Source organism: Solea solea, chromosome 2 (genome assembly GCF_958295425.1).
Source record: "Solea solea chromosome 2, fSolSol10.1, whole genome shotgun sequence".
NCBI classification, from domain to species: Eukaryota; Metazoa; Chordata; class Actinopteri; order Pleuronectiformes; family Soleidae; genus Solea; species Solea solea.
The window spans coordinates 11,796,163-11,808,872 of NC_081135.1; the positions used below are offsets into that span (position 1 = coordinate 11,796,163).

A 12,710-nucleotide genomic window follows, 5' to 3' on the forward strand; every position below is an offset into this window, starting at 1 on the left:
TTCTTTTTCCTGCATGTAGCATTCTGCATATTTTATTTCATGTCTCATATTTAAAGTATATACACATAATTATATACTTTTACTTATCGTATACCCCATAACAACAAGGCTCCCTCATGTTTTCACCAATTAAATGCTTTGCTTTGTTCTTTCTATAGTAACTCTCTCTTTTCCCCGTAATTTGTCCCCATCACTTAAGTTAATGCTTTGTATGTATTTTGTATAAATTGTCTATTTATATAGTTTTTTTTTCATGCTATAAGATCATCAAAAGAGGTACAGGACACATACGTACTCTTGATAGCATACAAGCAATCAGGACTCACACACCTATTGCTATGAATTAAGAACATATAAACTTGTACACACACACACACACATTTATTCATGCATGTAAAATAATTTGACACAGTCTAATTACATAATGCTCTTAATGATGCCATTATTATATCTAAATGTAGCAATTGTATTTTTTACAATATATATTTTTGATAATACAGTATTTACCCCCCCGTTTTAGAAAAGCCAGTGAAAAGCCAGGAAATAGGGATTAACAAATTAGCCTTGGCTTTCATGTAAACTAACGTACTATAACCAATCAATTAAAAAGTAACAACTTCCAGTTACTAACAACAAGCGTTAGTTGCAGTTATAGTGACCTTTTTGCTGATCATAAAGGGGCCACACCGGTTGCTACTCGCAAGTTCCGACATGTGTAAAAGATGATTCTCCAAAGTTCCAGTTAAGAAAACAAAAGAACCTCATCAACCCTGAGCTAAATGACCTTGCGTTAATGGAGAGCATCCTCCCACTAAGTGAAAACATCAAAACCAGGGTTCAAATTATGGAGGATTGAAGGCGAACTCAGCTATCCTGAATAGGACACACGCTCCCCTGAAAGCCTACTTTGAGACATTGAGGGGAGTTCTGAAACATTGTCCATTTTTGTGTCACAGGGTACAGACTTACAGATTTTCTGTAAAATTAGGTTCCTCAAATAAATAAACTTAGAATAGTAAAATATTTCAATATTTACATACCAATTTATAAATACTGTCAATGTCTCCACTAATTAAATGCTATTCCTGCTGTTGCCATCCATGTGTGGTGGCGCTGCACTCAAATCACCAACATTTTAATGTTGCATTCCCTCTTGAATTTCTCTTCACCGAGTTGGCACGTTTCCTTTATTGATTGAATAATAATAATCGATGTACTTGCTTGTCTACTTGATCGTCGTAGTTGTAAGACAGTAGGAAAATGACTAGAGAGCGACCTGGTGTGAGACAGGTTTCAATTTGTGGTACTTGTGGTACGAATGACTGATCAAAACATACAGAACCTACAAAGTTACAGCACTGTTACATACCAATAATCTCTGAAATATTTCACTGTTTATGTCTCTACATGTGTAGAACCAGTGAATTTAGAGTGAATAGACTAGTGATTGCCTGTTGTATGTGTATTCAACAGTGGTGTACGCATGATTTCACTTGTAGTGCACAAGTCTTACTTTGATGTGGTCTCAGGGGACCCAGAGACCATGAGGTTTCAAAGAAGACACAACCAAGTGATTTTAACTGAAAAAAAGAAGATAGTTTATTTGAAATGTACAAAAGCTATATACACACACTCGCACAAACACACATACACACCCAAACACACACATATAGCATAGTAAAAGTGAATGGTAGCATACACACCAACATTTGAAAGGCTACTTGAAAATTCAGCAAACATAGTAAAACTGAGGAATTTGGAGAGGGCTCGTTCACTGATCCTTTCAGAAACAGGATTTCATTATCAAAGTCGGAGTCCCTTCCTGGTCTCTCTGCAGTTCATTGAGAACCCAGGGGAGTTATGGGATGTAGTGTAGGGAGGCTGCGTGGATGTGTTAATTAGAGTTGGATCTGTGCTGAGAACACACAGAGGTACTTGCATATTCCTTTAGAGAACGCTTTTCATCAGACACAGGGGTTCATGCGTCCTGGTAGACCAACACAGTGGCAAATCCTTGTCCTTTCCAATTATTTACCCTTGTGAGACGGGACCAAGGAGTGTTCATTCCTCTGATCCAAAGGGCAAAGGAGGAAATGTGTTTTCAGGGTTCATCAGTGCCATCCCCAAGAGCTCGGACCATATGATCAAAAAGCATTTAATATCTGTGGACAATAATTGTGTCCAACTGTGGTTAAATCAGGGCTGTCAAACTCTTCACTTTGTGAAAAGCAAATAGTCTTACAATTCCGAGTGCGTGGTACTGCTGCAAATTGAAAATGTGTTCAATAAAGCCAACCTTTATTCAAAATCACAGGTGTAACTGAATTTCAACGAAACCCAGTATTCTGCACAAGACAGGTTGCAACAGTAGGTCATTATCAAATTTGAGACCATATGGCAGTAAATGCTTGGAAATGCTCCATTTATTATCCCACTCCCCATATATTTTAAATTCCTGAATAGCAACCTTTAACCTAAAATGTCTAATTAGTGTATCGGCTTAGCAGAACAGCCAATAGGAATGCTCTTTGTCTTTGACCTGCCCCGTGATTGGTCAATATGTAACTGCCTTGAAGGGGTGCAGAAGTCTAGTTCTCTCTTAATCACTTCATTTACATTACGCTTAAAGGTTATTATGGAATTATTGATCAACAAAGACAAAAGGACATTGCCTACCCCAGCTTGAACTCATCTTACTCTTCCTATAATATACACATTGACAGTAATTAGCAGTAACTGCAGCATAGCTATGTAAGCATGTAAGAATCTTGCAACCCTTATAAAGCTAGACCTTTGACAGCCCTAGTTTAAACATCGAATGTCTATAGCATAACTTACAGCAAGTACCATATAGTATAATCTATACACACAAATGTCTTCATGAAAAATATTACCTGAAATCTACATATCATGTCTGTTTCCTGGTAATTCTGTTTTTATGTCATCCTCTACCTACCTTGATGTCCTCAGCAAGGCACGATGTGAACTGCTTTCAGTGCACAACTTTGTAAAGGGCTTTTAACACCAGCAAATACTGAATGGTAGTTGTTTGTAGAAGTGTTTATATACCCTGGGCTATCATATATTTGTGGCTAAAAAGTATGGCTTTTTAACAAATGATGATGGTCAAAAAGAAATGGTCCTTAACCCTAGCTATTCTTACTATTCAGTTCAATTAACATATTATCTGAAGCAAATATTACAAGATCAGCATACTACTATGGACAATGACAAAAAATGTATAAAATAACCAGTTGTGCATTGCTCAGTCAGTGCTTTCATGTCTATTCTATATATTCCTGATGTAATGAATGGTTAGCATGGGTGTTTAATTCGCCTCAGCTTATCATGTTGAGGAACTTGCTTTCTTCAGCCAAAGCTGTGAGCATGGAGTTCATGTCGCCAATAGCCATGTTGCCAATCCCTGCCGGTACAGAGGCAAGGGTGACAGAGTTGCGAGGTGTGGTCAGACGTGAGGAATTCTGGGAGAGGCTCTGTAAAAGGCCAGGACTCAGTGTGCCTGACATGAGGCTGGAGTGGTCTCCATCATCGAGCATGGTGTCAAAGTCAATCTGGGAGTGCTCAGCTCCACCAGATCCACCGGTGGAAGAGTCCACTGTACTGCTGGATACCTGGTTAACTCCAGGTGAAGCCATGTTGGGTGCTCCAGTGTTGCTGCTGGCAGGAGCCTGGCTGGCACTGGGGGACATGGGTGTATCAAAGCTGGCAGATGCTGGCTCAAACATGTGAATCTGACCTGTGTAGAATACAGCAGAGTTTGGATTTTCAGAGTTGCCGTTGTGAGACACTGATCCGCTGGGCCTTTTTGGGCTCGCCTCTGAGGTGTCATTACCACGATTGTGGCTCAAATCAGTTGGCTTGGGTATTCGGCTTGGATGCATCATGTTAGACCCTATGTGTTGTCTGGATACAGCCTTTGGCTCTGCCGGAGGCCGGGGTTGTAACATTCCTCTGCTTCCATTATGGATACTTTGCTGCTGCTGGGTGACGACACTGTAATTTTGGTGATGATCTACTTGGTTCACATGAGAATACCCATCAGCCTGTGTCCTTGTCCTGTAGGTTTGCAGTTCTGGATCTGTTGCACTGTTGCGGGCAGGTCTCATGCTAGTGCCCTTAGCTTTAGAATTTGAAATTGCCTCTTGGCCATACCCTTGCTGTGGACTCATTTGCTCACTGAAGTTATTGTTGTTGTATTGCCTCTGCTGCTGAATCTGCTGGTGGGTCATATTCATCAGCCTCTGACTGTTGTGGTTCACGTAGCCCTGCATAGACATATTATGACTCATAGGCACTACCTGCTGGTTGCTGTTCAGGCCCTGACCTTGTGACTGGAAGGATCCAAAATTGGGCCTCTGCTGAACAACAGCTAAATTCCCCCTGACAGGATGCTGCTGTTGTTGTCTGGAAAGCTTGGCTGAGGTGTCCACAGTCCCCGAACTCACCTCATTCCACTGCACTGGCATGTTGTTCTTGTTCATGTTGTCTGGTGCTGAGAAGGGCTGATCCTGACCATGAGTCATGGTGGCATCCACCATAGCCATCCTCCTCTGTGCGTAAAATGATGCTGGTGGGGCCATACCTGTCTGGTAGCCCTGAGCCTGATTATTGGAATGATAGTCCGCTTGGCCAGAGTTGTGACCTGAGACGGCAGAATTCTGGGACCTGAGGTATTGCACCACATCATCTGGAAGCACCATGTCATCCTCCCCACTCTCCCCTCCAACAATCATTCCATCTATTGCCATGTTTTCCATGGCTACATTCTCAGAAATGCTAGGTGGCCTCGGGGCAAATGGGTAGTGTTGCAGGCTACCATCAGAGCGAGTGTAGCCCTGCATAGCCAGTGACTGGTGGCGTTCTGAAGCTGAGAAACCATTGATGGGGTTCATATTGTTCATGCTGTTGTAGCGCTGGACCCTTGGAAAAGAAAGATTATCATGGGTGGGACGTCGCACTGGGTCACTGGCACGACGTGGAAGGCTGGCGGGTACCTCGTGGGGCATCATGCTCCTGTTGCCATATCCAATGTCACTGCAGCGCCGAGGTGCAGCTCCAGGGGGTGGTTGACGGAACACATGAGACGAACCTTCCTGGGAGTCACTGTACAATGCCATGCGGGTCCTAAGGCTCATTCGGTCCATATTGGGGAGGGGAGTAGGAGGAGCTCCACCTGTGGCAGCAGCGTACTTTGCCTTGAGTCGATAATGCTGAGCTGGTGTGAGACTAAGGAGGCTTGGGAGACCTCCTCCACCGACACCACCACCCCCTCCACACTGGCTGGCTTCACTGGAGCGGCGGGACAGGTCAGTGGAGATGGGGTCATAGGAGTCAGCCGAACTGATGTTGTTATGGCGGTTGCCACCAAACTGGGATGCCTCACTGGAGCGACGGCTGGAATAGCAGGGCGAAATACCGGAGGAGCGGCGACTCATGGTGTAAGCTGAGCTGAGGGTGCTGGTGGTGCTGTCACGGCGCTCATTCAGCTGGTTCAGCAGTGTGATTTCACATGAGGTCTGGTCACCCATGCGTTGGCTAGGTTGCAGACCATTTAAGTTACTTATCACATTGGAGCTCTCCAGCAGGGAACCTGGCAAATACAAGGAAACAGATTACATAATGACAACTTATGTCATATTTCCAATTAGTTACAATCAAATGGTGTAAAATTGTATTCATTTGGCTTTTTTGAAGTGTGTTGTATGAGGTACTGACACATGGCCAGACCATGCCAAAAATGGTCAATCACTTAGTCAGTGAAAACATGGATATCAGCAGGGAAATTACTTTAAGACAATATCATACAAATAATTATTTTCATTTTTTTTATACCCATAGTTCTGGACGGGTATAGGAAATTAGGGTCAGTTCACAGAGAGCTGTGCATGTGCACACAATTTGAGTGGTGCCATTGTGATGATCTTTTGATATTCAGGCCAAATAAGTAGGTCAATGTGGTCTTTGACGACTGAAATAAGATTAGAACATTCATCAAGCAGACAAAGCTCCTGAATCATTCGGCGAAGGATAGGGTGCATCCAGACACAGCAAGATTTTTTTATTCCCACACTCATAAAGCAGCACAGATGCTGTGAGGGCAATGTGGTGGTGATAATCCGTTGTCTTTATTTTGAGATTATTCTTTTCTCTCCACGTGTTTTTAGGCATATGTAAATAGCCAATTGAAGTAAATCAATAAAAGCAAAAAGACAAAAGTACACTGGTACACTAATCTCCAGATCCTAAAAATCCAAATCACAGTCTGCAACCAGCCCATCCTACATTCCTGAGCATATCCATTGTTTTATCAGACGATAAGAGAACATGTGATGGCTATATTTTCTATTGGATTAATGCTACCGAGACATAATAGTCATTGTATGCCTTCATTTCACAGTTTAGCACAGCACACATTTCTTGAGCCGACCACACTTACCGACTACAGGTATGGGAGGCAGCTTCATGCTGTTGCATTGGCCCTGTGGTGGATGTGGTGCAGAGCTGCCCCAGGGGCAGGAGTCCCTCACTGTCTTCAGCCTTTCCTTTTTGATGTTTTCTAGCTTGATGGTGATCCCACAACCGTGACCTGCGATTTTCCTCAACTGAAGCCCCATCCCACCAAGCTGTCCCCCAGCAGGAACAGTGGAGTCAACCAAGGGGCAATCGTCCTGTGCACTGAGGTCCCCAAAGCTGCCCCCGCTGTGCATGGCCATCTCTACCCCACTGTCGTTGTTGTTGGCACTGCTGAGAGGCGACGGCTCACTGCTACATGACGAGTGGCCGCCAGGACTGGACTGATATGTCTGCAGGAGGACAGTGGAGTGGAGTTTGATGTAAGTACAATGAATCAATTAAGTATAAAGGTTCACTGCAGAATTGTACACACATTACAAAAGAATATATCACACCATGGTAATGAGCTGTTTGCATATATGATTAGAAGAAATGCAAGAAATTGAAAAAAACGGAAATGATTCAAATGAAATAATACTCGTTCAAGTCCCATGCCACATTCAGATAAGTCTTCAATGTTAAACAGTTACCACAGTTACAGAATCCGATTGTGATGGTGTTTTGTAATAACTAATGGAGGCTAAAGTTCCAAATTCTCATCAATTATACATGGGTTTGATTTATTTACAACAAGAAAACAAGTGGATAATAGATGAGATCTGTGAGCAACAGTAATCTCACAATGGTCAAAACTGAACTACAGTCTTGATCACAGCTTGACACTGGCACTGTTTGTTCAGCACACATGCTCAGTGCCGGCCTTTAAATATTCACGTGCCAGTGACTTTTATCATCAGCAGACAGCAGAGGCAGTGTGTGTGCTTCTGCACATGCATATACAGCACTGTGTGTATTTTAAATACAACGAATGCAGTGATAAATGTGTGAAAGTAGATTATCATGCAAAGAACCATTTTACACAACACAACACAACACAAAGCATGAGAACACGCTCGCTCATCTCCCACACTGAGTAACAAGACGTCAGAGGGACATTGTGAGCGCTCACCTCAGTGAAGTCTTTCCATTAGGAAGGTTAGAAGGGAAAGAAAGAAGCAAGTTCAAGCAAGAGCCAAAGAGAAGAGTTGGGAAGGATGCAGGAAGTGTTGGCAGTAAAATATTTAACCTCACAGCTATATAAGTAAAGCGAAAAACAGTGATAAAAACAGGTCTCTGTGCGTGAGAGAGACTCTCTTTGTTGTTTCCTACACAAACAAAGACATGCAATTATTCGATCGTGTTATTTTGACAAAGAACACTAAACATGGTTACACTCCCTCAAGGTGCAATCCAATCAAATCTCACACATTGCATTCAGTAACAATGATTATTCTGCAAACAAATAATTACGCTGTGTTCGGTGTAGAGCTGCACAATGTATAATTGTAGTTATCACAATGAGTGAAAGCGCAATACAGGGAAATGTTGAATGAGGTCAATTGGATCAAACAAGTTGTCTTCTTCTAATTATAATTATATATATATGTATATATATATATAATTATGCCCTCCACATGAAAAACTTTATATTTGCAAAATTCTTAAAGTTAAAGTTATTTTTTTGTAAGTTTGTCATGCTACTACTTTTTGCCGCTTCTTTCAAACCAAGCCACCACAGTCCTTGCTTCCATGACTAATCTGCAAAAGAAATCTGTCTGATATAACGTGATTTAAGTCCTATTGAACGCGAGCTTAAATGGTTTACACTAAATTTCCGTTTTTTTTTTCATTATTGTGCTTTTCTATGCAGCCGAACAGAACAGCTATTCAAGCCATCTGCTTTAATATCCTGTATTGTAATTCATATCACGACTATGTCACAGAACCACATATCACAATATTCATTCTGGCACAGTGACGTTTCTGTAAATGTATGGAATCAGGACACACCATGGATGTCTCAGTCTTGATAGATTTGATCTGAAGATAATCGTCCACTCCTCTGGAGGTGCTGTTGGCCTCCATCTTGCCGTCCACACCTCTTGCACCGTGCTTGGAATTGGCCTCATTCTCCCCATTGCCTTTGGGTGGCTGCTGTCTGGGAGGAGCGTCGCTCCGTTGCTTCTTGGTGACGTGAGCCTCTGGTCCATGCACTGTTTTAACGTGCTTCCTGAGAGAGCTTGGGTCCGTGTAGCGCTTGGTACACCCCGGGATCTTACACACGTAGGGTTTCTGCCAACATATCAGATTTAACACAGTTCTTATTGTGCAAGGAGGCAGGAATGCGTACTCCATGGAAAATAGTGTGCAATACAAATGTTTATAACTGAAAAATAACACAATACAGGAACGTGGGACGTTATGCATTGCTTCTTTTCTTTATGTAAAATATATAGTTATATATTTTTCACTATATACCTATCATTTCCACCTGAAGCATGTATACTTCAAGCAATGCTCCTGGTGAAATAAAACTATGATCATTCAAAATGCAAACAAGGTCAACATTTAATTTATCATCAATATTTTCCTAAAGAAAAAAACAACACAATTAAACATCAGACAAAAACTATTATATATACCATATATACTATATAAAGGTATGAAAAACAATGTCTTCATCGACAAAAAACGATATCAAATTTGTTTGATCTCCTTTTCTCTCTCTCTCTGTGAACATACCTCATTCGAGTGTGTGCGGTTCTGGTGTTTGGCCCGGTCTGAGGCGTTGGAGAAGGCCTTGTTGCAGCCTTCGTGTTCACACACATACGGCTTCTCTCCAGTGTGGGACCGAAGGTGTGTTTTGAGGTTCTCCAGACGGGAGTAGGCTTTGGAACAGCCCTCAAACTACACACACACACACAGACAGACAGACAGACAGACAAGAGGGGCAGACAATGAGACTGACTGCGTGACTGCTGTAATTTCGTCTTCAGTGGGTCAGAGAAAATCGCTGAGCAGCGACAACAGAAAAACCCTCTGTGTGTTTCAGTTTTCAAATGTGATCCACTCTTGGACTCTCGCCCACCTACTGTGGCACGCCACACTAAAGCAAAGCCCTACATCCCTTTGGTAGAAAGAGCTATTATGTGAAATATCTAAACTAAGTGTGAGGTGTGGCGGAGCCATGTGTCTGCGATTCTTTACTGTGACAAATAAAAGTCTGTGTTTGGCCTTTGTGTTCACTTTTATTGTACAAGCTGTAATTTGGTATTCCTTCTAAGCAGTTACAGTAAGTGTAATTGGCTCTGGAATGAAAAGAGAATGAAATTAGATGAGCTCAGAAATAAGATACAAAAATCTGATTCCCGCTGAAAACACTAAGACTAAAGGGAAGCTGGGGGTGTTTTGAGAAGATGCATGTGGTATTTGTGCACATAATATACAGCGTGATCCTAATAAGGGCCTATGGCCCCCTGCTTGTCTTTCTTAACTCTCTCCTTTTTACAAGTCATCTGTTTTAATGCATTCACTGGAGCCTGTGAGTCAGCTTTGAAGCCATGAAAACAGGCCCTCAATTTGATCTTCACACGGCAAATGAAGGCTTAACTAAAGCCCCCATTATTTATTGACACGGAAACAGCATACGACTGGTTCTGAGCACAAAAGGAAATTCATATAAAGTTTTTTAAAACAGTTTTCTATTTCTGAGGCAGAGGAGAGTGTCAAAAGGAGAGAGACTATTATGGCTTCTAATGTTCCTGTAAGACAACTCAGTCCAATTTCTTGGAAAGTCATTTATAAAGGGCCTGTAACCCAAATGATACGTCTGTAAAATCCTCTGGACCTGATATTAAAGGGATATTTCAGTTTTTTTTTTTTAAAACAGGTGTGCTTGTATGAGGCACTGCAACTCTTTATCTTACACATAGCTGGACTGCATTGTGCATGTCTGCTGTGATTAGAACTTTAAAAAGACAGACAGGCACGCTCTCAGTAAAAACATGGCTGCCAGCAGGACAGGAGAAAAACTTAGCAAAACCCTATCTTAGATCTTTTTTTAGGTGAATTGTGAAGTGGCTCAAATGAGTTTTTCCATTTTCCATGTTTTGTCTGCTGGTGAAGGCAGTGCGTGCCTCATAAAAACAATATAAAAAGCAAAACTGAAATGGCACTTTAACATCAGCCCAAGTATTACGTGTGCAGGCTCTAAGTTAGAGTCTGAATGCATTCAAATAATATATCCTCAGATTTAACGACTGAAACCACATCCGTCTCTGGCATACATGAGAACGCAGATGAAGCTGATGTACTCTGACCCGCTACAGTCCTACAGTGAACTAAAAGTTATTTTGCACTCAAGTTTGTGTTTCAATTATTGTCTTGTCCAATTGTGAATTAATCTCTAATACAAGGTCTAAACTGGGCCTTTGATAATTTCAATTCAAAAGCAAAAGCCAAAGTTGAAATCTTGAGAAGTTTGAAGAAAAAAAACATGAACATTTGTGTCATGAAACTGAAACAACAGTAACTGCTGATTTTTATTTAATTATGATAATTTTAGGATCCTCTGCCTCTGTTGTTTCAGTTTTTACACTTTTTCCCATCTGTCTCCTGTGGGTCATTAAATTGGTGGAGAACCTCTTTGAATACAGTTTGAATACCGAGTCACACAGACGGGTCAGTGAACCACCTTGTTGCATCTCATGGTGATGTGTGTTTCTTACTGTGCATTTATGTGGCTTCTCTCCTGTGTGTCGCCTCATGTGGACCACCAGCATATACTGAGCCTTGAAGGGCTTCTGCTCCCGGGAACACTCCTCCCAGCGACACACAAACTCCTTCTTCTCGCCATGGATGTGGTCATTGTTGATGTGCTGAGGAGGAGACAGCCAATCCAGTTCAGGTCAAGTCGGTTATTGGCGTCACGTGTTTCAGAGGTACAAGGTTAAAGAAACACAGTGACTAATCTGTGTGTTAACATGAGTATTTGTTAAAGTAAATCCCTCTTAAATGCACCCATACATTTTCACTTGTACAAAAGTACCATGCACTCACGCACATAGTGAGTGATGGCTCCATCCATTATAGGTGACAGTTATTATGTGTCTGTCAACAGGAGACAATCGCTTCAAAAGCAGCGTCTGTTTTTTCAGGCTCTGTGTTTGTCTTGTGTCTGTTGGTTTCTCAAGGAAGAGGAACTTCCTCACGTCCCAGTAAAAGTGATCAGGAAGAGCATTTAGTGACCACCTTGTATTTCAATACCCTTCTCCTTATTTTGAATAGATAAGGACGATAGTTAGTTAGTGTCAGAGGTTTTCCAGGGTGAACTTACTTTATACTTTAGACATCATATCTCAGTTGAAAAATATTATATTAAAATACATTTTATTTTGGTATGTCAGCTCTCTGTCCTATGCTCCTCTAATCAGATGAGAGACAATCACTCCATCTTTGAAATATTAACACATATTATTGTGTGTATTGTCTGACTCTCTTTTAAAGTGTTTCCTTTTTTTAAGGTTCCGTTGTAGCATGGAACAGTTCCTTGTCCCAGGCCAATAGGAGGTACAGAAGAGTCACTTGATCCACGTTAAGATAAAAGGTTATCATGAAATGATTGATCAATAATGCCAAAGTTCTGCCTACTCTACCTTTAAAACGCCTCTATTTTGAAGGCATGGTTGTGTAGACCAAAAAACAAAGTCATGTTTTTAATTATCTTTGAGTTCAAGATGTAAAACGACACAATCTTTAAATAATAACAAAATCCAGTCATGTAATAACCTTCAATAATTCCTCTAATCTCTAATCTAATGCAGTGGATGTCACCTCATTTGCTGAAATCGTCCAATACTAATGAACAGCTGATAGATTTCTACTTTAGATGCATCAGGATTTACACACAAACACAAACACACACACACATTCCACACACAGAGAATATTTCTGAACAGACACAAACTCAAGAGCTCTTATCCACTGCACCACATGCAAATATCCACACACCCAGAGGAACCACTTCATTTCCTGAGGACATCCAGGCCCACAATGCTCCACTTATGTGGCCATTTCTTCACCCGCGAAAAAGCTCAGCGGTTTGACAATTCCGCTGAGATCTATTTTGAGTCAGGGAGGAGGAGGAATGGAAACAAGTGTGTGGCCCCAAGCCTGAGCGCAGGCCTCTATTTTCAGGTTACACTACTGTGAATCCATAATTGGGGGCTCTTGAAATGGGATTAATTTAACTTTGGTTAAGCAGAAGCCTGCGTAACCCACAGGTGTGTGTGTGTGTG

At 41.6% G+C, this 12,710-nt stretch overlaps 1 protein-coding gene across 1 annotated transcript in view; it reads right to left on the minus strand.

Annotated features, from left to right (window-relative positions):
* Positions 1-1,580: 1,580 nt before the first annotated feature.
* Positions 1,581-12,710, minus strand: part of gli2a (GLI family zinc finger 2a) — an 86,923-nt gene continuing 75,793 nt past the window's right edge. Inside the window, exons 10-14 of the mRNA XM_058616879.1 lie at positions 11,142-11,291; positions 9,157-9,321; positions 8,425-8,706; positions 6,458-6,824; positions 1,581-5,611 (exon numbers count right to left, since the gene is read on the minus strand). Of these exons, the coding sequence (XP_058472862.1) occupies positions 3,339-5,611; positions 6,458-6,824; positions 8,425-8,706; positions 9,157-9,321; positions 11,142-11,291 (3,237 nt within the window). The 3' untranslated portion in view covers positions 1,581-3,338. The remainder of the gene's footprint in view (positions 5,612-6,457; positions 6,825-8,424; positions 8,707-9,156; positions 9,322-11,141; positions 11,292-12,710) is intronic.